At 34.8% G+C, this 25,957-nt stretch overlaps 1 protein-coding gene across 1 annotated transcript in view; it reads left to right on the plus strand.

The window, feature by feature from the left end:
- DLGAP5 (DLG associated protein 5) overlaps positions 1–24,401 on the plus strand; it is a 36,849-nt gene extending 12,448 nt beyond the window's left edge. Inside the window, 13 exon segments of the mRNA XM_033109435.1 lie at positions 1,993–2,267; positions 2,985–3,112; positions 3,526–3,652; positions 5,858–5,943; positions 6,685–6,845; positions 9,751–9,847; positions 12,657–12,760; positions 12,762–12,879; positions 15,604–15,793; positions 17,705–17,765; positions 18,352–18,598; positions 19,463–19,512; positions 23,635–24,401. Of these exon segments, the coding sequence (XP_032965326.1) occupies positions 1,993–2,267; positions 2,985–3,112; positions 3,526–3,652; positions 5,858–5,943; positions 6,685–6,845; positions 9,751–9,847; positions 12,657–12,760; positions 12,762–12,879; positions 15,604–15,793; positions 17,705–17,765; positions 18,352–18,598; positions 19,463–19,512; positions 23,635–23,775 (1,785 nt within the window). The 3' untranslated portion in view covers positions 23,776–24,401.
- The last annotated feature ends 1,556 nt before the right edge of the window (positions 24,402–25,957 follow it).

Below are 25,957 nucleotides of genomic sequence, written 5' to 3' on the forward strand. Positions count from 1 at the left end.
AAGTTGATATTAAGCATAAAGAACTGCTTTAAGATGTTAACCTACATGTGTGTTAACACCTCTTGAACCATAAAGAAGCATAAGAGGATTTACTGTTGTTTCTCAGGTATCTTATACCCAGAGCTTTATAGGTAGAGAAACCATAATTTGGTTAACAAGAGATAGAAAATGTAATAAAAACACATGATAGGAACCTTCATATGAAAACTAGTTTTAATGGGGTAGGGTGAAATACATTGACTTTGGATATAATTAAGCCTGAATTTGAATATTGTCTCTGCTTCCGATTAGCTATGTAACATTGGGCAAGTGTTGAGTTTGTTTTCCTGTCTCTAACATGTAATGCCTACATGGACTAGTATTAAGAATTAAATAACCTAATATTTCTGATGTCACCTAGCATAGGGCCTAGTAGAGTCTTCAAACAAGAGCCACCATTTTAAAGACCCAGTTCCTTGGTTTATAATCCATGCTACATTTCCATAATCTTAAAAAAAAAAAAGTTATGCCAAAGTGTAAGAAACCTGACCAGATCCTTTCTAAAAATCAAACATAGACCCTCCAGAAAGGCAATGTAGGGTGAATATTCACAGACAAGCGCTACACCTTGTAGCTCCTCCCTTGAGATTGATTTTCTCCTTAAGGATTATCACTAGTTTTTATGTTCACTCCCATGCTGACCTCAGGGACAGTATTACCTTTAAACTTGTCCAGGTTGAAATACTCTGGTTTCAGTTCCTATCTCGTTAAAAGTCAGAAACATAGAAAACTGTAAAATTTATGGTAAAATGAGTGAGTGGGAGGGGTGAAGGTGGTCAAAGGTACAAACTTCTAGTTATAAAATAAGTAAGTCCCGGGCCGGCCCGGTGGCTCAGTTGGTTGGAGTGCGTCCTCTCAACCATAAGGTTGCCGGTTCAACTCCTGCAAGGGATGAACGGCAACTGGACCTGGAGCTGAGCTGTGCCCTCCGCAACTAAGACTGAAAGGGCAACAACTTGAAGTGGAACAGCACCCTCCACAACTAAGATTGAAAGGACAACAATTTGACTTGGAAAAAAGTCCTGGAAGTACACACTGTTCCACAGTAAAGTCCTGTTCCCCTTCCCCAGTAAAATCTTTAAAAAAAAAAATAAAAAAATATATATATACCAGTTTCCTAATATGGCAGGGAACTGCCCTGAACATACATTTAAAAAAATAAAATAAGTAAGTCCTGGGGATGGAATGGACAGCATGGGGACTATAGTTACTTATACTGCGTTGTACATTTGAAAGTTGCTAAGAGAGCAGATTTTTTTTTTTTTTTAAGAGAGCAGATCTTAAAAGCTCTCATCACAAAAAAAAAAAGTTATAACTGTGTGGTGATGGATATTAACTAGACTTCTTGTGGTGATTATTTTGCAATATACACAAATATTGAATCATGTTATACACCTGAAACTAGTATAATGTTATATGTCAATTATATCTCAGTGAATAAAAACTAAATTAACAATTAAATTGAGTTGAAAAAGAAAACATGAATACTTCACATTTTTTATGGTTAATCTTACTGTGTCGCACTGAAAAATATTTTTGTTCATATGATAAAGGATCTGGTCCTTGACAATAGTAGTCATCGAATAAACATTGGATTTCTGATTCTCAAACCATTGTAATTGTCCACATAATTTAAGTAAAAAGATATGTGTTTGTTAGGTTAGTAAATTTTTCCACCTTAGTTTTCATATATTTTGATTTGTTGTTAATACCTAAAACCTATTATTTATTTCTTTTAATAAGGACTGATTCTCTATCTTTCTAGATTATAGCAATAGTTTAGTGTAGCTGGTCTTCTGATTCCATATATATATTTAATTGTATTTTATTGTCTCTTAAATTATGTACATGGAACGTATATCTCAACTTTTACATTTTCAGTCCTGTAAAAATTGGTCACATTTATCCCCAGAAGAGAATTTCTCACTCTATTTTGTTTTTACTCGTATCTAGGTCATTTCTTTTCAAGTTGATGGTGAAGAAAATAATTTGCATTCACAAACCAGTGCAACAAATGGAGTGGATCTAGATGGAGTCTTATCAAAAATGGAAAACTTGCCTGAGACAAATACTGCAAAAATGAAAGGAAAGAATTCCTTTGCACCTAAAGATTTTATGTTTCAGCCACTAGATGGTCTGAAGACCTATCAAGTTACACCTTTGACTCCCAGAAGTGCCAATGCTTTCTTGACACCCAGTTACGCCTGGACCCCTTTAAAAACAGAAGTGTAAGAAAGTAATATTAATGAATTTTTTGCTAAGATGGATAACAGAATGTCTTTCTTAGATTTGGCCTTTTAAAACGTTATATTTAGTTAGTAAACGATGTCAATAATCATGAAAATTTGGTCTTGTAAAAAATTTCTTCAGAAGGCTGCAATGTGTTTGACAATTTTGATATTTCCTATGCGTTGTTATTGTTTTCATGTTACACTTTGTGTTTTTTTTGCTTTTAGTAAGTGATTTTATTATAATACTTAGAAATAAATTTTTAGAAAGAAGCAATTGCTATAATGTAGTTCAGATATGGTTTGGGTTTCGGGTTGTGTTTTTTTGCTGAGTGTTAACTTTAGAAAAACTACCTCTAAAGACAAATGATTACCTTGCAAAGTGTGGGGGGGGGGGGGGGTAGAGGGGGAATCAGTTGGAATCTTTTAAAAGAAAAAGACAAGGTTATTTTGCAAAGACCGGATGGTAGAAACTGCTCAGCAGCAAGTTCTATTAAGAGATCTTCAGAACCTTTGGATCTCATTACAGTTAGTAAAGATGGACATTCCCAGTATAAGTATTTAAAAATTTTCCCCTATAGAATAGACACGTTAAAAAAACAACAAAGAAACATATTTCCATCTTATCCCAGGTTTTTAAAAAGCAACATAATTTTGAAATCCTTTAGATACATGGGGTTCATGTTTCATGAAATATATTTTTGCTGTTGTTTTTAGTGATAAGACTCAAGAAGCAATAAAAGAAATTTTGGCACAAAAATGCAAAACTTACTCTGCCAAGACAGTACACCAAGATTCAAATAAATTACGATGTGCTTTGGATTCTCTAACAGTTTGGAATAAAGGTATGGTATTTCAATTAAATTTTTTTCTTTCTTTTCTGGATTATGATTTGTTAGAGATTTGTTATAGAGCCCTCTCTTCCATATAGTTCAGGGATGTGATCTCGGGGTCAGAAGAGATGGAAAAGCATGGGGAAAGATCTGGTGGAGTGGGGGGTGGGGTGGAGAGAGAGAGAGAGAGTTGGAATGAGAAATACAGACTGAGAAGAGGGAATAAACACAAATTTGAAGAGATGAAAATATTGAGAGATACTTTAAAGGAAATGTGTTGAATGAAATCATTGAGAGAGAAATAAAATTTTAAAATTCAACATTGAAAAATTGAAGGATTTAAAACAATTTGTTTTATTGAGGAGGATGTCATTTTAGGAGTTGTTGTTTTGAAATTTATATGTAACATTTTCTTTAATCTATAGAAAATGTCTTAAGTAAAGATCAAACTACTACTAAAAATTCAAATGGCCTTCCAGTAAAAGAAGTCCCATCACTTGAAATAAATAAAGATCAGCTATCTCAGCCACAGCATGATGTGCCGTATTTCAGGTTTGTCCATTTGTTCCTAGTGTAAGAATTTTGTTTCAATGTCTAGACATTTAATACCAAAATTAAACTATTTTAACCTTAATATAATAGATGAATTTGGAGGAAACTGACTTTGGGTGATTTTCATTTATTTTTTAAAAATTTTAATTATTTTTCAATGGCTACTACATTCATGTGGTTCCTAATTCAAAAGGTCGGAAAAGGTACAAGTGAGAAGTCTTTTTCCCCCACTGTCTCCCAACCCCATGGTTCGAAGCTTCCTTGGAGGCAAGTGTTATTCATTTCTTCTGAATACTTCCAGAGATACATAATCCATATGTAGAAAAACATATATTTTTCTTTTTTTTATACAAACAATAACATACTATTCTGTTTCCATTTTTAATGTAGGAGACATTCCGTTTTAGTCCTTAAAGAGCTTACTCATGTTGTTTTCTGTCTGAGTTTTTTTTTGTAATGGCCAAGTAGTGTCCAATTCTATGGATGTACCTCAGTTAATAATAGGTCTCTGTTGCTGGTTATTTACATTGGGTTTATTCTATTATATTAAAGAAAACCTATTATATTCAAAGAAAACCTTGTATGCTTTTGAGTTCTCTCCTGTGAAAATCTATAAAGACCTTGATTACAGTCTATCCTCCCTCAAGGTATGGGAGTTTCTCTTTTCTCATACCTTTTTTCCCCCCACAAACAAAGTTAATATTTGTTTTATAAAAGAAGGATATTGGGAGATGGTAGGAGGCTCTTTATTCCACTAAATCATAAGATAGGATTATGTTTCTCCCAACTGCAAAGAGCAAAAAATTGACATCCTGTTTGGGAAACCTCAACCATGTCACCTAAATATCTTGGAAACAAATCAGATGGCTGCAATTGGAGACAGGCCCTAGCACTCCACATCACACAGGAAATGGTTATGTACCATTATTCTTGAGTGAATGTAGCAGGAGAATTCTCATATCTTTTCCAATGCAATATTAACAATTTTTTTGAGCTTTCCCAATCAAATAGAGGAGAAATATTATCTTACTATAGCTTTAATATTCATTTGCTCTATTCTGAATATCTTTTAATATTTTTGAGAGCCTTTTCAATTGTTTTTAGAACATAAGATTTTAGAATTCTAAGGGATTTTAGAGATTAGCTAGTTTATCGTATTGTTCAACTGAGACATTGAGGTAATAAGCAATTTACTCAACAGAATAATGTCAGATCTAAGCCAGATCTCCTTTCTCATTAAGTTGTTCTCTGTTATGCCACTAGATGTAAACAGCTAAATTTTTCTTCTAAGAAACAATAACTATTGTCAGTTTTTCCTGCTAGGATGCTTTATATAAAGAAACAGATTAAATTTACTTTAGGCCAGGGTTTCTCAACCTTGGCACTATTGACATTTTAAATTGGATAATTCTTGTTGTGGGGACTGTCCTCTGCACTGTAAGATGTTTTGTAGCATCCCTGGCCAGTAGCGCGCCTCTAGTTTATGACAATCAAAAGTGCCTCCAGACATTGCTAAATGTACCCCTGGGGGCAAAATTGACTCCAGCTGAGAACCACTGTCTTTGCACAGGTAAAACCTAATAATTAGAATCTGTAAGGCCCTATCACTGTAATTTCAGACAGTTTTTAGCTTTAACTTGTTCTTGGCAGTTGGATTGGTCCTAGTTCCATGAACAATAATGGAGAACTAATAACAGAACTAAAGAATGTCTGATTCTGTGCAGCCGGATGGCTCAGTTGATTAGAGCGTGAGCTCTGACCCACAGGGTTGCTGGTTCGATTCCCACATGGGCCAGTGAGCTGCGCCCTCCACAACTAGATTGAAGGACAACGACTTGGAGCTGATGGGCCCTGGAAAAACACTATTCCACAATATTCCCCAATAAAATTAAAAAAAAAAAAATCCTTTATAAAAAGAAAGAATGTCTGATTCTGTTCAGCCTCTGAAAAATAACACTAGAAACAACTAGACATATTAGCTTGAAAAGTGGGCTCTTGACATTAACCATCCACGTACGTTTCAGATGTAGAAAGATGGACATATTTGAGTATCGACTTGTATTAATATTTATGTGTTTTAATATATCACAATTCATAAAATAAGTACCAACTCTGGGAAATTAATATTGTATAAGTGTGATAACTAATACTTAGATATTCATCTGAGAAACATTTGTAAAACTGAAATGTATGTCATAATTATAGAAATATTCTCCAGTCAGAAACTGAGAAATTAAATTCACACTGCCTTGAATGGGACAGGAAGCTTGAATTGGACATTCCAGATGATGGTGAGGGAACATTTACTTTTTCTTTATATCTTGTATTTATTTTAATATGGTTACATTTATCTGAAACATCAAAATCTAGTGTTGTCCAACTTTATACTTTCATTGTCAGTAAGAATTTTGCTAATGTCTGTGCTAAAATGATATATGACTTACAATGTGTAAATAATTAGAATATTGACTATCAGTCCTGAGAGTTAGACATATGGCTATTTTATTATTAGATTTTCTTGATATGACTTTATGAGTGACATCCATATCTGGTATCGCTTAATTATGCAAAAATATTTTCTGAATTAAAATTACCTAAATCAACATGGAGCAGATTTCCTAAAAAGTTCCTTAATCTTACTTATTTCGGGAAGCTGTTTAGAAAAAAATCATTTGTGTGCTGTCAATGTGAACCCCTTTTTAAATACTGATGTGCAATAAATTTTTTGATGTTAAAGTCTTATAAAATACAAGGAGAATGCTATTTGCTCTTTGGGTAGACGCACTTCAATCCACATCATTAAATATACTGAGAATGAATATTGCTAATTTTTAGCAATAATTAAAGCAGATAGTTTATATTATGCTCAGTATTTGTACGACAACATTTTGTAGTAGATATTTTTTGTTTTAAGGTAAGAATTTGATTCTGTAAGCCCTAAGATATTTGGGGTGAGATCTCATCAGCTGGTTGCCTTGCCATAAAGGTCCTGTTTTGTCCTTTAACTATTAAAAACCTCTTATTTCCTTTAGCTAAAGATCTTATTCGCACAACAGTTGGTCAAACAAGACTTCTCATGAAAGAAAGGTTCAAACAGTTTGAAGGACTAGTGGATGATTGTGAATATAAACGAGGTAAAAAGGAGACTACCTGTACAGATCTGGATGGATTTTGGGATATGGTTAGTTTTCAGGTATGTGGTCAAGTAATTTGAATACCTTAACTTTTGAATCTATTTTTTAAAAATGAGATGTTAGACATATTAGATGAGATATTAGACAGCACCTTTATAAACTGTAAAATACGTCTAAATTTTAAGACTGATATCCCCACTCCCCCATATTGTCAGGATAGTTTCTATATGGCTTAGAAATGGTGATTATATTCAACTGTTGAAGAGCCTATAATTATTCCACATGAGAGAAAATGAGTAAATCCAATCTTTAGTAATTCGGTTCGTCTAGCAGTTATTGAGTTCTATCTGCCAGGCATTGTTTTAGAAGTTGTTAATAAGGCACATTCTCTGTCCCAGAGGAGTTTTATACTTTTAATGCTGAGTCAGACACAATATGTAATTCCAATCTAATGTAAAAAATGCTATGATAGAGGAAATTACTGGGAAGATCAGTAAAGGTATGGGAGGAGATGGCACTTTCTAGCTTTCTGAGGTTATTTTAGAAATAATCATGTAAAATACTCTTTTAAGAATTAGAAGCCAACAATCACTAGACATTTGAGGAAAGCCTCAAACTTGAAACAAAGAGGCCAAAGCAAACATAGGAAGTAAGAGACTAGACATTTCATCTGCCAAATAAGAATAGCTATTGAAAAATGAACAGAGAACAACAAAAATAGCTCTTCATAGTTAAAAACTATGAGAGCAGAAACATAAGATTCATTATGAAGTTGTGATCTCCCATAAAATAGAGCAAAAAAGAGAAATAGAAAATAGGGGAGACTAGATAGGAAAATTAAGTGGACCAGTCTAGGAGTATAATATCCAAATAATAGGAATTCTAGAAAAAGATAACAGAAAAAAATGGTGGTCAATAAATAGTTTAAAATTTTTCCCCAGAACTGGAGGACCTGAGTTCCAGACTGAAGGAGCCCCCTGAGTGCCTAGCAATGTGAATCAGAGTAGACACACACCAGTGCATGTCATTAAATATAATAGTACAACTCCTGGGAGAAAGAAAAATCTAGAAGCTTTCAGAAGAGTGATAAAACAAGTTTCATACAAAGGGTCAGAAATCAGGAAGAATTGCCTTGGATTTCTTAACAGCAACATTGAAAGTTGGGAGAACAATTCCCTCAAACATCTAAGAGACAGTAACTTCCAATCTGGAGTTCTGTACCCAACCAATCTAGTGTGAGGGTGGAAAGGTACTTTTTAAGACACATAGTCTCAAATTTTACCACCCATGCATCCTTTCTCGGAAAACTGAGTACCTCATAAAAATGAGGGAGTAAGCCAAGGAAGGGGAGGAAGCGGGACCAATCCCCAAAAAGGAGCTAAGGGAGTTGTGGCTGAGGTGAGTCAAGAAGGTGTGCAGCAAGCTGCGGAAGCTTCTAGTTTAGACTGGAGGAGGGGGAGGACCAAGGGCTTTGCAAGATCTGTCTCCGTGAAGTGGAACTGAATAAAATACCTGATTGGTTTGTTTTTTTAATTGTATTAAGAGAAAACTTATTTGTAGAGTTTAGAGGTGAATTGATAGATACATAAAAAACTAAGCAAATAAAAAGCAAAACAATTTTTAAATCTAGAGAGACAAGTGAAGAAATAACAACAATCCCAGTAATTTATACAGTTCAGAATGTGAATAAGTGTTAATATAGCCATAATAATGTAAGCATTACCTTATGGCCATTTTTAATATATGCATATTTACCAATTTTCATAATAATGAATTGGTTCACTAGCATTCTTTAATGATGACCAATTAATTTTATGTTTTTTAGTATCATTATTAATTTATGGATTTAAAGGTATTTGATGTGTTTACATTGTTTACACTTTACTGACTCTCATTTCCAAGCTTTGGCCAGTGGGATGCTCTTCAAGTTGGCTTCTGGAGCCTTTATTTTTTAAAGAACAGTGTTGAGGTATAATCTACATATCATAAAATTTGCCCATTCTAAGTATACAATTTCAGTGATTTTTAGTAAAATTTACAGAGCTGTACAACCATCACCATAATCCAAATTTAGAACATTTTCATCACCACAAAAAGATCCCTCTGCCTGTTTATACTCAATTCCTTTGCTACTCCTATTCCCAAGCAACCACTAATCTACTTATTATCTAAATATTTGCCTTTTCTGGAAATTTCATATTAAATAGAACCATACAATATATGGTCTTTTGTATCTGGCTTCTTTCACTTAGTATGATGTTTTTGAGGTTCCTCTATATTGTGGCTTGTACCTATACTTGGTTTCTTTTCATTGCTGAGTAGTAGTTCCTTTTTATGGATATATCACTCTTTATTCACCAGTTGATGGACACTTAGCTTATTTCCACTATTTGGTGGTTATGAATAATCTATGAATATTCACATACAAATCTTAGTGCAGACTTATGGTTTCATTTCTCTTGGGTAGATGCCTAAATATTCCTGGATCATATGGTAAGTTTATGCTTAACTTTTTAAGAACGTGCCAAATTTTCCAAAGTAATTATACCATTTTATATTCCCACCAACAATGAGTGGTCCTATTTCTCCACATCCTCACCAGTACTTGTTATTGTCTGCCTTTTTAGTATAGCCATCCTATTGGGTGTGAAGCGTCTCACTGTAGGTTTGATTTGCATTTCCTAATGAGTAATGATGTTAAACATCTTTTCAAGATCAAAATAATTTAGGAGATTTTTCATAGATAACATCCCGTATGTAGATTTTGGAGGTTCATAAGACAAAAATAATAATAAACAGTTTTACCATAGAATTCTTGATTTGAATTCTAAATCGAGAATGACTGAGTCTAATTTTATATGTCACCAGTGCAAGTTGCTCTCAATGTTTTCGAAGCCTCCGTTCATTAGTTTGCCATGTTAATGTGGTTAGCATTAACCTGATAAACTTGTACTCTATTAACAGATAGATGATGTAAACCAAAAATTCAACAATCTGACCAAACTTGAGGAATCTGGATGGCAAGACAATTATAATACAAGCAAAAAGTTCTTTCGGGTAAGTTTGTGGTTTTCTAATATAGACCTGTCTACTTTAATGAATTTTCATTTTTAAGATTTAAAAACATTTAACTTCAGATTTTTTCATCATCTTGCAAGGTAAGTTTCATCTGTTACTTACAATGTCCTGATTGTCTTTGAAGAAAGAGTAAGGAAATGATCAACACAAAATTCAGGGTGGATATTTCTGGAGGGAGAAAGGTGGGGCCTGTGGTTAAATTGGGGCACCCTGCCTGAGAGCTTCTGAGTTGCTAAATAGTGGGTATGTGCATATTTGTTTTCTTTAAACTGCTTATATATTTTTTTGTACTACTAGTAGTAAATTTATATGTACTTAACATGTACCAAATATTGTTCCAAGTACCTTATATGTATTAACTCATTTAATCTCCACAACAGTTAGTTCTATGAGGTGGACACTATTATTTTCTTTTCACAGTTGAAGAATCTGAGGTCCAGAAAGAGTAAATCACTTGCCCCAGCAGGAGCTAGGTTTTAGGCCACACTTTCTCGCTCTCATATTTTTAATCATTAGGCTATGCTGTCTCTCTGTTTTATACTCTTTTGTGTGATTTATTTCAAAATGAAAGAATTTTTTAAATAGAAAATAGGAACAGTGGGCTTTTAGAACCTCTGCTTTGTTCCATATTCTTTATCTTGTAAAATTTCCGTTTTCTCTGTAAATTGGCTTTGTTGACATAGTAGGTTCTATTCTTACATATTTGTAGCAATTTTTTTTTTCTAGTAATGTTTTAACTCCAAGATTTTGGTCCAGATGGATACTTCTCTAACTTCTTTGGAGCAGTCAGTTTTCTTTTATATTTCAAGAAAAATGCCTTCATAAAAATCGGGTTTCTAGATTGGTATTTTATTATACTATAGAATCCAAATAAAAACGCTGTTTTGAATTTGTTTAACATGTTAGAGTGTTATTGAAAGAACCCTATTATAAAATTATTTTAGTAATGAAGTCTAATGACAAAGGACCCTGAGGATAGTGATGAAATTAATTGAATGAATTTCAAATCTACTAAGCAGTGAAGAATGCTTGACTATTTGAAGCTATTGTGGGTATTTCTTATTGAGTACTTAGTCCTGGAAACATTAATATCATCAGTGATACAGATAACGGCTGTAATAATATAGATTGCATTGTATCAGAGCTTTGTACTTCTGTCTCTTATCACCAGGTGTCTCTCTCCTCCTACTTTCTTTTATAGGCCACAGTTAAGATTATCGAACAAATAAAATAAAACTAGGCTTTTACCTGCACTTTGATACCATTCCCTCCTACCTCTTATTCATTGACCTATCATCCCATCAGTTAGCCTTGTTTTCTCTCTTTCCCTTTTTTCCATCAGTTTTTGGACATGTTTAAGGGTCTTCTCTTGGTTTACATTAAACAAAACAAACAAAAAAAAACCCAACTAAACCTGTGATATCCACCCCTCCCTCTAGTTATCTGTACCTCTGTTCCTATTTTCTTCCCAATCAGACAAGCTGAAAAAGTTTGTCTATAGTCTGTCTTTATTTTGATTCCCCCTTATCTCTCCAACTCACTGCAATTCAGCTTTACCCCTTTCTGTGCCTCTAGAACCAAGGTTATTGATTCATTAGTTGTTGAAGTTATTAGACACTTAATTATAAAGTAATCCTCTGCAGTATTAAATACAGCTACTCTCTTAAAATTCTATTCTGATTCTCTTTCTACCTCTGCCCATTCTTCAGTCATGTTGCAAGTTTCTGGTTTTCCACTTATCCCTTCAGTGTTTTGTGATATTTAGAATTTCTACCCTCAATTCTCTTCTCTCTCCTTCTATATTCTTCCTCTGCAATTGCGCACCCGGTGATGATTTCCAAATCTGTATTTCAAACTATTCTTACTGCTGAGCTCTTGTTCTGTGTATCCTGACTCAGTATACCTTAAAATCAGTATATCCCAAACTGAAATCATCTCCACACACACTGATGTTTCCCTGTCTCAGAGAATGGTATTAACCATCCTACTAGGTGTCCAAGATAGAAACCTTTATCTTCTTTGGTTCTTACCCTTCTTTATTTTACTATCTCCACCCCACACACATCTAATACGCAAAGTCCTCTTAACTGTACTTCTTAATATCTCTTCACTTTTTTCTATTTCTTCCTCAGTTTAACTACCATCTCCTTCTCCCAGTATCGTTGCAGTAGTCTCCTTCCTAATTGGCTTGTGATCCTCCAGTCTATTCTCCATGCTGTAGACAGAGTGACCTTTCTAAAATACACGTCTGATAATGTTAATCTCTTGATTAAAAATCATCAATAATCTCTATTCCTTTGTCCTCTGTATAAATGTGTCTCCTTAAAATGGTAATATGTAAGCGATTTGTAATCTAGCTTTTACTTATCTCTTGCCAAATCCTCTATGCTGTCTTCACTTCTGCTTCTGCAAACATGCTATCCTCTCTACCGAGCCCTTACCCAATTTTTCAGCCTGGCTAACTGTATTCAGCCTGGTGCTACTTCCTGTAAGCTTTTCTTGATGCCTCTGAAGTTTGATTTAGGTGTTATCCTTATGTTCTCCTACAGCCTCAGAATGTGTCACTAACATGACATTTATCCTTCTCAGTGTTCTTATCTAGCTCTTCTACTGTGAAGCTAGGAACTCCTTGAGGGAAGAAACTTTGTCCTTTACCTTTTGACCCCCAGCATTTTAGCATATACTAGAAACTTGATAAATGTATGATGAATGTGTGAAATGTTATGTATGCTTTGTTTTTCTTGTAAGGTGGTAATGAGTAGCTTAATAAATGTCGTCATTTCTTTTTGCAGAAAAAAGTTGTTCTCCTGGGATAGCAAGTAAACCAAAACAGGACGATGGTGTAAGAATTGCAGCTAGAAATCGCCTCGCTGCCATAAAAAATGCAATGAGAGAAGAGAATTAAGCAGGAAGAACATGCTGAGGCAGCAGCCTCTGGCATGCCAAAAGAAATTGATAAAATTGTGTTTGATGCTGGATTTTTCAGGGTTGAAAGTCCTGTTAAATCATTCTCAGGTTAGTTTTTTCTGCTGAGACTACTTAAGAAAAATATTTGGTTGGGATAGGAGGTTGTATAGGAGGTGAAAAAATAGTTTTCACATGAAGGGATATAAGCTCTCTGTGATTCTGGAAAATAGACTATATACTCAAACACATGCAAATCACTTTTGATGGGTATGATTAGATGAAAGCATGACAGATCTTCTAAATTGCTTTTACATTTTCAAAGTAATTTCACATCTGTTATTACCACTTAACCTCATAATCCTGTTGGTAGGTCACAGGATCCCAAGAGGTATGAGACATGATGGGAGCACAAGAGTTAGGTGATTTTCTCATTTCCTTCAGGTTAGTTAGAAGTTGGATTAGAATTTAAGATGCAAAGGAAACTCAGTCATCAAACTATTTTCCTCTCTAGTTCTGCTTTAAAATGAAGCTTATGGAAGATGGGTTTGATTTATTTCATTTGTATTAAAACTTTTGCTCAGATCTTCTGAAACAGTAAAATATACTAATTTCAAAATATTCCAGTGAAACCAGTTTTTAATATTTAGGAAACTATTCTTATAATTTTCTAAATCCAGCTATGTTTTTCAATAGCACCTTTTCATAGACTATTAGATTGAATTTATTTATCATGATTGAACTTATTTATTGATAAGCCACAGAACATGAGGCCGTAGTGGAAGTAATCTGTTCCTTATATCTTGGTAGGCACTTCTATCAGTGCTTTAAGTGCTAGGTACTTATTTCAAGGACAAAGGAGCCAAAGCCTCTTCAAGTACTAATCAGCTGAAGGGCTCCCCATTATTTTACTAGGAAGTTTTCTGAAAATAAACCTGAGTTGCTATCTAATATTTACATTAAAATGTAAATTTATACCTCAGGTATATGATAAGTTTAGGTGTCACACCTGTGCAGTTTGGGTTTTGCTTCCTTTCCTCTCAGACATTGCGCTCCCCTGGATACCCAGGAACTGCCTCACTGCTGATAACATGGCCCCTTGCTACTTACTTCCCAAGGATTCTAGTGGTTTCCACAGCTACGAACTCACCACTATTTCACGTACCCAACTCTCTACTTATGACTAGGGAGATTAAGGCTTAGGCAAAAATTCATCTTTTTAAAATTGGATGTTAGTTATAGAGCACATAGTTTATATGAGGCTTGTTACAAAGCAGAAGTCCCCCCACGAAGCCCCCTCTCATTCCATTTGTCACTACCTAGAGTCAACTACTTTTAATTCTTTTTAAGTTTTTTTTATTTTTCCATTACAGTTGACATACAATATTATATTAGTTTCAGACGTACAATACAGTGATTAGTAATTTTTCTTGGGATCTTAAGTTGTTTACCACCCTCTCTATACAAGGGTGTAGTTTTTTTCTTGAATTATTCCTTTGATTTACTCCCTTTAGGTCTCTCTTATCTTTCTTTCAGAAACACATATTTTTCTCTTGGCAAATAGACTGTTTTTATCATTCTTTCTATTTTCTTTTACTTTCTGCGTTTCTTCAACTTCATGTTGGCTATCATATTTTAATTCCTAAGAGCTCTTCCTCATTCTCCGAGTGTTTATGTTTCATTGTATTACTGTCTGTGCTTGTTTCATAACTGCATAGTCTTATCTTTCTGAGGACATGAATGCTAACTTTTATGTTTCCTTCCCCCATACAGTCAGTATTTGTTCTAAGGTATTTTCATCTGTTTGATTTTGGTTTCTATCTCTCACATTAGAGGCTTTCCTCAGTGTCTGGGGACGGCTCACTGCCAAGCAGGGTACAAGCAGGGCTCTGCATGGCGGAGTGTGGGTAGGGTCTTTAGTGGGGGTGGTTTAACTGCTCCGTTGTGCTGGGAACCTGCATATCACTGTACTTGTCCTTTCTCATGGGCTCGTTAGATTCCTCAGAGAACATTCTTTCAATCTGTTGCCTGGAGCATATAATTCTGGCTGTTAATCTTTCAAGAGCCATGTGGGGGGAAACATCTGAGTGTTGCAACAGTTTATTTGTAAATAGTCACTTAATCCCTTTGTTTTCCATATAGTATCCATCTCTCAACCTTACCTGGTATCACCTAAACCAGACACCCTCTGTTTTACCTTTTTTGGGAAATAAGCCTCTAGTTTTCTGATTTTTGTGGTGGTGGTGGTGGTGGTGGTGGTTGGGGGGTGGGGAGGGAGGGATGATGACAGTTGCCCAGCTGTGCAAAATGAGGAAAGAAATCTGGGCTCTAATTGTTCTTTAAAGTGACTTAGAACCAATCTCCTGGTTTTTAGCTCCATTTTCATCTCCACTTCCAGAGATAGTTGAGGCTACCAATTCTTTTGAGGCGTGCTGTGGCATAAATTGGGTTGATTCTCATCTTTACTGACTATTGCTTTGGATTTATTTTCTCTGGTCTACTAAGTAAGATTCCACTCACCCATCTACATTGCAGCTTCAAAATTCTCTGGTTATTGTTGTTTCTTTTTTGGTTTCCTTTGTCCTTGTAGTATTCTGTCTTTTAAGGTTATCTCTTACTGCTTCTAGTAGTGGGATGTCAAGAGAAGTAGAATGTGTGTGCTCAATACTATCTTTAACTGTAAGTCCTGGGCATTTGACTTTAAGAAACATTATTTTACAGGAGAAAGAAGGTAGTTTGTAGGAGAACTGGAAGAATTTACACTGTCTTCCTAGTTACAATGAAAAGTGAATGACAGAACTTTTTGATATTAAGGTGATTTATCTCATCTTCTAGGACTTTCTATCTCTTCTGAATGTCTTTCTCAAAAATTTGGAACACCTAAGTCTGTCAGCAAAGCTGAGTCTGAGAACAGGGCTGAGATGGGCCTTGTAAGACAAATGATGTCACCAGAGAATACTGATCCTCAGAGCTCCAGAAGTGAACATGCTGAGAAGACTTTGCTTTCAGATATTCCTGAGAACAGGTACTTCTTTAATGTGTTATTACCGTGTTTCCCCAAACATAAGACCTAGCAGGACCATCAGCTCTACTGCGTCTTTTGGAGCAGTATATTAATTTTTTGGGTCTTATATTAATTTTTGCTCCAAAAGACTCAGTAGAGCTGATGGTCCGGCTAGGTCTTATTTTCGGGGAAACACGGTAAGAGTTTAGTACATGTTGATTATTAACCTGGTAAAATATGCAAGACATACGTTAATTTAATTGAATTTCACAATGACCCTGTAACATATAGACAATATTTCTATTTTATAAATGAGCAAACTGAAGCTTAAGATTTCAGATTGATGAATGGTCGTGTTTAGATGGGCAAAGTTAATTCTACAGAACTAGGAAGAAAAACAGTGTAGTGTCCTTTGGTGCTACACAGAATGCAACTTGGGTGCTTGATAGATCTGAGCTCAAAACCAGCTGTATGACGTACTAGATATGAAACCTTGGGACAAGTTAATTAACTCCCTTAACTTCAGTTTTGTCGTCTACAAACAGCAGTGTGATGCCTTCTACAGGGTCATTGAGAGGTAGGCACTTGGTACCAGCCTTTATAGGGAGTACCTAGCGATTGCTGTCCTGGTAGATAAACTAAGCATAGAGAAGGGGGAGCTACTGTGTACTGAGCAATTACTATGAGCTAGCCATAGTTCTAGGTTCTTAGCATGTGTCATCTCATTTAATTCTTACAACAATCCTGGGAGGTACTAGATCCCCATTTTTCAAGTGAGAAGACTGGAAAAGTTAGTAATTTACCTAGATTTATCATATAATTGGCAAGCCTGGATACTGTTTACAGTCTTTCCACTACATAGTACTGCCTCTGCACCAATGCATCCAAATTACCTATGAAGTCCTTGTTCATGGGACATAAATATATCAGAAATCTCATAAGAAAAAGATGCTTTAAAATAAATAGGAAATAAAATTATAATCTGGAGCCAAGCGAGGACTATCAGGGTTATTAATGTGGTTATGGGATAACTCAGTCGTCACAGCCCATAAGGCTGTCAAACATACAAAGAACACCCTAAGAACTGAAATAGAGGAAACAAATGAAAGTTATTGTTCTTAAATATTTCATGGAACAAGTTTTAGTATTTTTAATTATTGGTATAAACCAAAGTATATTTAGCCTTTGTGGGGACTAAAATATTTTAGATGTTCTAGAAACGTGTGGATTATAAAATAACAATTTATTGTCATTTCTTAAATGCAAATTATTTTACTTTGTTTGTATATACTTTTACTAAGAAGATCCATAATTGTATTTAAGTGACATTACAGGTACTTTTAAAAAATCTTTTTACTTAATTCCCAAAGGTACTCCCAAAGACAGCATCTTACATATAAACAACTTTGTGTGATGAAGGCAGAGTGCAACTGAAAACCAGAAAAATTGAGTGTATTAAAATAAAAACCCAAAAAAACAAAAACATGACTTGCAAGAGGTTGAGGCAGATATTTTTAATAAAATGCAAGTTAAGGACTTCAGGATCGGAGTTTGTAACTAACAAGTAAATGTAGCCAACTCTAGCTATACGATAATTGAATTGTCGCTTCAAACCGCCACCCACCTCCCACCCCCAGAAGTTACCTTTCTCCTAACTTTTCTCTGGTATGTAGCTCTGGATTTGGCTGAGGTTCACAGGATTGCTAGTGAACTGACCAGAATGGAAACAGACTTGTGAGCTTTTTGAGGAAGGATGCATTTATTTTGTCAGGCCATCCTATAGTAACTATAGTCCCAAACTAATCTATCTGGATCAGGGCTGATCTTGGACCAGGCTCCATCTTTGATCCATAAAGGATAGTCTCAAAACAAGTCAAAACAGAGCAATATTTTGATTATCTGAGTACAATGCTGTTTTTATTCTTTTTTCAGGAACAGCATAGTAGAAGATGCTCAGTGTCCTGGATTACAAGATTTAATTGAAGTAAACCAGGTAAGTCATATTCTAGAGTCCTAGATAGCCCAGTATGTTATCTATATCATTATAGTATATAGTAACTCCATAAACAATCCCCAGAATATCCATTGGAAATCTAAATCAGTCATATAAAATGATAGTTCTTATTTCAAAGGCCTTTAGCTTATCTGAGACTGTAGTGCCATTTTGTATTCTTCAACTCACATCAAGATTATTTTTGTAAATTGTTTTATTATGACAGCCACATTCATTCATTTATATATCTGGTTGCTTTTGTAATGCAATAGAGTTGAATGATTGTGTCAGAGACTCTATAGCTGAAGAAGCCTATAATATTTACTATCTGGCCCTTCACAGAAAATGGTTGCCAATCTCTGAAGTGGAGTACGGGTACTTGCTGAGAAACTTTCCTTTGATCATATTATTGCTATAATATTATCTGAACTAATCGTTTAAGGAGTGAGACAGTCGGGTTCACAATGTCCTTTAGCCTGTGTTCAGAATGCCATCCTTCTGTTTTTATTATTTTTAATAGCAACAAGACTTTTTCTATTTGTCCCAATGTTTGGTAGTTAAATATAAAAACCACTTTTACTTCCAGGATGCAAATAAAATAAACTTTGAGATGGATTGTTTACCCAGTGAAAGAATGAGTTTGCCTGTACTTGCTGGTGAAGTGGCATGTGATATTAATATTAACAAAAAGGAAGAAATTTCAGATGTTGTGGAAGGAATGGAACTAAATTCTTCAATTACAGCACAGGATATTTTCATGAGTAGTCCTGAAAAAAATATACCATCACAAAAGAACATCTCACAGGAAGAAGAAACTAAAACTTCTCAGTCAGGTGAGGTCTTTTTAATATATTTAAATTAGGCTTTGGTAAATAAATGAACTTGGACTAATGTCTAGATTATCTTAAATACTTCTGGGTACCGGTTTCTAAGAACGAAGGTTGAATAGTTGGACACAGTAAATATTTTGTGAGAATTAGTTTGTGCAGTAATACCTCATTCTCCACCCTAAACCTTTTGAGGTAGACCTATTAAAAATTAACAACAGATACTAATCCATGTGGGATATAAGTAACACTTTACATGAAGCCCAACTAACAACTTGGGATCCTTTATTGTTTGTGAAAACTCAGAATTAGAAAAATTTCCTGAAGTTTTTTTTTAGTTCTCCTCCTTTCAACACACATCCTCAAACTTTTCTTCAAAATGCCCTAGTTTTCTTCCCTAATGCTTGTTCCTACTTACTTTGCTGTGATTGTTCTGCAGTAGGAAATGACTGTTGCATTTTTGTTAAAAAATAATGTCTGACAGTGTCACCTACTATTTTCACCTGCTGCTCTGTGGTGCTGTTCTGGCTGGGACCTAAGGCAAAACAAACATTACCGTGACCAGACATTTAATGTCTGGTCCAGCTACATTCTTCATCTAGGATCTTTTGGGTAACTTGAATATTACAAGCATGAAATTTTCTTATAGAAAACTCTTTATACTGAAATTAAGGGTGAGAATTTTACTAAGAAATTCAACAACGTTTAAAAAAAATGTTACAGCATAAGATGACCTGTATTTTTGTCTTAGTATTTGATATAATAATATGGAACTTCTCATATTTTTCAAGGCTTTATCCATTTTCTAACAACCCTGTACTATGAGAATATTCTTTAAAAAGTTAAAAATAATTCTTTTTTGTTTTTCAGTATTATTTGATACTAAAAGTATCACTACTGAATGCCATCTTCTTGATTCAGTAAGTTTTCCAACTTAATTTGAAAAGTTTCTTTATAATCTAGATTTGTTTTATAAAATGAATACACTTTTTAATTTGTGTGCAAAATTTAAAATTTACATCTTGTCATTGTTTCGTTTCCTCTAAAACCCATTCGTTATTCACTTTTATTAAAATGGGAACAAAATTTCATGTTTACTTTAAAATATAGTATGTTTTAGTATTAAACTCTGAAGATTTATTTCCCTCCATGATTTATTTATCAAGTTTGTTATGACAAATTGATTGAATACTTGAATATCTAATTTGTGGCTTGGATTATGCTAGGTATTTCCAAGTGATGCAAGAAAAATATACTGCAAGGTTTCTGCCCATCTGAAGCATACAGTTGGGAAGATAATGTCTATGCTACCTTGAGTCATCATTGGTTATTTTTGTTCTATTCCTTTTAGATTACTATATTTATTTGGAAGCTCGTCAGCCTTTTCTTTTGGTGACTTCCTGCCTCTAAGTCTAGTTCAAATATTAGCCTTTTTGTGACACCTTCCTGTAAAAGCTCTCATCTCTCCCATGTTAATTTATGTATAGCCACAGGTGCACATAGGCACACAATGCATACAGTGCACACATTTAATCTCTAAGAGAACAATGTGAATATATTATGTTCCTAAAACATATTACAGCTTCAGGAATATATTTTCCTTATTAACTGTAAATTTCTCTGTAAGCAGAGCTGTCTTGATTTATATTCATGAATGCTGGCACTGTGGCATGAATAAAAAAGTGCTCTGTTTACTACCAAGTGTTTATAGTGTTGGTTTTCAGCCCTACCCCCAAATATTTTTATTTCAATGATCTGGAGTAGGACCTTCAGGTGTTTTAATGTATAGCCAGGGTTGACAACTGTGGTTTACAGCCTTACCTTGAGATTTTCCAGTGCTGCTGCCAAAATGGATCAGGGACCTTAATGAAGTGAAGCTAGGCAAACTAGCTGATAAAGAGTTCAAAGTAATTGTCATAAAGATGCTCACTGACCTTGGGAGAAGAATTGATGAATTCAGCGAGAACTTCAACAAGGAGATAGAAAATATTTAAAAAGTGCCAAACATTAGTTATAAGTGAAATGAAAAATATACTAAAAGGGGTTCAACAGCAGACTGGATAAAGGTGAAGTACAAATCAGTGAGCAGGAAGACAAAACAATGGAACATACACAGACAGAGCAGCAAAATGAAAAAAGAATTTTAAAAACTGAAGATACCTTTAGGGACCTCTAGGACAACATCAAGCAGAACGTCGTTTGCATTATAGGGGTCCCGAAAGAATATGAATAGAGAGAAAGGACCAGAAAAATTGAAGAAATAATGGCTGAAAATTTCCCTAGTCTGAGAAAGGAAACAGACATCCAGGTCCAGAAAGCCCAGAGAGTTCCAAATAAAAGATTAACTCAAAGAGAACCACACCAAAGACACTTTATAACTAAAAAGTTAACAATAAAGAGAGAATCTTAAAAGCAGCAAGAGAAAAACAACTTATTACATACAGGGAAACCCATATGGCTGACAGATTTTTCAGCAGAAACTTGACAAGCCAGAAGGGAGTCACGTGACATATTCAAAGTGCTGAAAGGAAAAAATTTCCAACCAAGAATTTTCTACCTAGCAGGGTTATCATTTAGAATTGGAGGAGAGATTAAATAAGAGTTTTCCAGATAAGCAAAAGCTAAAGGAGTTCATCACCACTAAATTGGCCTTACAAGAAATGTTAAAGGGATTTCTCTAAGCTGGAAAGAAAAGGCACTAATTAATAATAAAATGTATGAGAGTAAAAAAATCTCACTGGAAAAACGTAAATATAAAGGTAGTGGATCAATCATTTATAAACCAAGTATGAAGGTTAAAAGACAAAAATGTAAAGCTTTTTTGGATTATGTTCAAATTTAAGTTGATATCAAATTAAAAGAGACTGTTTTATGCATAGGATGTTATATGTGAATCTCACGGTAACCACAAAGAAGAAACTTACAGTAAACACCATCCCCCCTCCAAAAAATAAAAATGAGGAAGAAATCTAAACATAACACTAAAGAAAGCCATAGACCACACAAGAAGAGAGAAAGAGAAGAAAAGAACAGAGAAGAACTACAAACCAGCCAGAAAACAATTAACAAAATGGCAATAAGTACATACTTATCAATAATTACTTGAAGTGTAAACAGACTAAATTTGCCAGTCAAAAGATAATGTGTCTCAGTGGATAAAAAGACAAGATCCATTGGTGTGCTGCCTACAAGAGACTTCAGAATTAAGGACATAGACTGTGAAGGAATGGAGAAAGATATTCCGTGCAATGAAAACAAAAAGAAAGCTGGTATAACTATACTCATATCAGAAAAAAAATAGACTTTAAAACAAAGACTGTAATAAAAGACAAAGAAGGGTACTACCTAATGATAAAAAAGGGTCAATCCAGCAAGAAGATATAACATAAATATATATGCACTCAACATAGAACCAAAATAAATCTAATTTTAAGAGACTTAAAAGGAAAAAATGAAAGCAATACAATAACCATAGGGGTCATTAACATTCCACTTACAGCAATGGATAGATTATCCAGACAGAAAGTCAATAAGGAAACATCAGACTTCAATGATGCATTAGACCAGGTGGACTTAATAGGTGTATACAGAATATTTAATCCAAAAATGGCAGAATACACATTCTTCTCAAGTTCACATGGACCATTCTCCAGGGTAGACCACATATTAGTCCACAAATGTCAGTAAATTCAAGATTGGAATCGTATCAAGCATCTTTTCCAACCACAGTGATATGAAAAGAGAAATCAATTATAGGAATACAACTGGGAAAACTACAAAAACATGAAGATTGAACAACAAGCTACTGAACAACCAATGAATGGGTCATCGAAGAAATCAAAAGTAGAAATCAAAAATGCCTAGAGATAAATGAAAACAGAATTATGACACCAAAGTCTGTGGGATGCAGCAAAAGTGGTTCTAGGAGGGATATTCATAACAACATAGGCCTAACTCAAGAAATAAAAAAAATCTCAAAATGGGTCAAAGAATGGCTTCGGTTTGCTAATCTTTGATCTCAGAGTATAAAACATGCATTAAGGCAAGTGTAAGATCAAGCAACTATTGTTCAAACTCATGAAGACTGGCAAATGCTTGGCTTCCTCAAGCCAATAATTCCCTAAGGGCTTCTGCATATGTATCTCGGCTTTCATTATCTTTCAAAGATGCTTTCTTTGCGATCAGGTTTCTGGGCTGCCCTGCATCGCCAGAGCAGAATGGGATGTGTTACACTCTGTTCTTTCTTGGTCTTAGCCTTCTTTAATCATAGACTGAGACCTAGAGGGTCAGGGACTTTAGCATAAGGCCAATTTATATACACCTGATTTAATCCTGTTGCCAGATCTGAACTCTGAATGATTGGTTCTGATAATATATGATACTTATAACTAAATCTGGAAATTAATGAACCATAATATTCTGTTTTTCACATATTAGTAATATGATTAAAAGTGTTTCACAATTATACACTATCTTGTTGATAAATCTTAGTACTTTATAATTTAGTCTCTGAATTCTTTTCTACTTCCATAAATATTAGAATTTATATTTAAAAAGTTTTTTTGAATAGGTTCACCTATTTTAAACCAAAATATTACTTACTCTGTAGCATCATTTGAACCTGAAGTAGAGTTTGAGGGGGAACAAAGAAAAGGATCCCAGCAGGATCACATTTTAGAGAAAGGCTATTAAGTGCTGTTACATGGTGTGGATTAGGGTTGGTTTGTGAAATCTGCCACATGTGGCCTCAATTTCATTCATCCTGTATATATGCTGCTGAAACAGACTTATATTTACATATTAGTGATCACCTTTTTAGGCATATGTTCCTAATATATCTTTTTCAATTTAAAAATACTATATGTTTGAAGTTAGATCTGCTGGAAAGTGGCACAATAATTATGTCATTAATCATTTTCTTGTTATGTAGAAAAATGTTATTCATTTTATTAATTAATTTACTATTAATTTGCAATGTTGAAGGTTTAATTGGTGAAACTCTTGATGGTTCCTTAAGTGACTTCTCTGAATTTATTCTCCAGCCAGGCCTAAACTGCAGTAATTCATTCATTCACGTGGAGAGGAAACACGGAGAGCTTGCCAGACATATTTCCTTTGGTGGTAACCTGATTACCTTTTCACCTCTACAGCCCCTCAGTGAAGAACAACCAAAAGAAGTTTGAATTTAAAAATAATTCCAAACGTTTTTCTTCATACTGTCAGTGCTGTGGTATGTTCTTAGAAGACTACTTTTGTTTGTCTCTATTCAACCGATCTATATAGTATCGTACAGTGTTTTAATATTCAGTGTTCATCAAAGTGTGCTTTAGATACTATACTGTTTCTTGAGGGAACTGGGGATATTTTGTACATTAACCATGCAGAATAAAAAGTATACTGCGCCTTGCCTCTCTTCTTTAAAATGTATAAGCTAAAAGCTAAGAATACTTGCTCAGAGCTTATGAACACTCTTCATCTTTATCAAAATGTAATACTAAACTTTGACAGAAGTATCTGTATCCTTTTATACTTTATTTTCAATTTGAACTTATAATTTGTTGATGTTAAACAACTTTGCATATTGCATTTTCCAGGGGATACTGAGTTTCCTTACATGAGCTTTCTGGATTCTGATGAGAGTTTACATGCTGTGGTTTCAAATGGTTAAATTATTATAGGTGCTTATTAAATTCTTGCCTTTTTCATTTTCCCCTTGACATGTCTGACAGCCTTTGAAGGAAATGCCTTCTTCCTTCGAAGAGAATTATATCAATCACTTAATGTGTTTGAAATATTTCTTCTTTTATAAAACTCTTACCTATAGGTTTGTAGAAGATGGCCATCAGAATAACAGAGTACCAGAAAGATTCAGAGTAGCTAAAGCTTGTAACCAGACCCGGGTCGTTATTTCTGTCTGCAAATGAGCTGATCAATAAGCAGGAACTTTATGGATAATGCCCCCCTAAGATTAGGGGTTTTCAAACAAGAAAAGAAACACACATGTACCTTTGTTGTCAGAGGAAGGGTGTTAGCCTTGTGGGAAAGACAATATTAACAAGTCCCTGTGAGCAGTTGGGAGGCTATGTGAGGTTGTGACAGAAGAATGTTCTCGGAATGCCTACAGTCTAACCAAAAGATAAAAGTAGCTTTTATTCATTAACAGCCTGATAATGAACAATTCAAGCAAGGCATGCAGAATGAAAAAGTATAGATAAAAGTTAGGACTTTCTAAGGGTGCAGGGCCATGAACATATAAAAGAAATTGGTACTAAGTAACCCAAGATTTAGAATCTACATAAAGCGACATGCAACATAACAGTAAAATAATATTTATCCTCAAGAATAAAGCAGCTAAGAATAAGACAATGTCAGGAAACATGATTTGGCGGGGTAGGTTTAATAAGGTGTACTGTTGAATCATTTAGAAAGCTTTGGCTGTAATATAATAGTAAAATGAACTTCAAGTGACTTAGCAATAAGGACTTATTTCACATGTTGGCAGGGTGATTCCAGGCACTTTACAATCAACAACTCAATGACAGCATCAAGGTCCAACATTCTGCTCATAGTTCATTCTGTCATCCTTGATGTTGGCACTTCTCTAAGGCTGGGTCCTTTTGGGGTCATAAGGTGGCAGCAAGTGGTAATCAGAGCTCTGTCCTTCCTTGTGGTCTGGTTAGGCCACGTAATGCAACCTCTCCATTTGCAGATCAGTAAAAGTCAGCAGGGGATTGGCTTAAGCTAATGAGTCCCTACTGAATCTGGGATCATACCTGAATAAAAGCACAATTATTAGGACACAGGGACTGCATTTTGGGTCGGCAGCCATCAATGTCCCCTACAACTAGGTAAGGTTCTTGGGCTTCTGGACTCCAGAATTATGAGGTATCAGGAAAACCTTTAAAGACAAATAAATGAAAGAAAACTGCTTGGGTAGAACAAGAGCCGTTCCAAAATGTAAAGAAAGGGAAATTCCATTTATTGAGGACCGGTGATAGCTCCACTGCAAACAATGTCCATTCAGTGATCACAGTAACCCTACAAAAGATGTATCAAACCCCCCATTTTATAGACAAAGGAATCAAGGGTCAGGGGGTTTAAGTAATTTTGTATAAACTAAGTTCCCTCTTTTTTCCAAAGCTTATCTTCTTCCATTTAATCACAGGAGCAGAACAATCAAGACCAGAATGTTAGGGTAAGGGACATGTGACTTGCTGCTCAGATCCCTCTCAAGGACTGAAGAAGGACTTATTCCTTCAGTTGCTGCAATTGCAGACAGACCTCAGGTATCAGCCCATGAGTACTGGCTCAGGTGAAGAGAGCCACTTCCAAATTCATGCCGTTTCCCAGCCTGTTCATGGCCTG

Source organism: Rhinolophus ferrumequinum, chromosome 6 (assembly GCF_004115265.2).
Source record: "Rhinolophus ferrumequinum isolate MPI-CBG mRhiFer1 chromosome 6, mRhiFer1_v1.p, whole genome shotgun sequence".
Taxonomy (NCBI): domain Eukaryota; kingdom Metazoa; phylum Chordata; class Mammalia; order Chiroptera; family Rhinolophidae; genus Rhinolophus; species Rhinolophus ferrumequinum.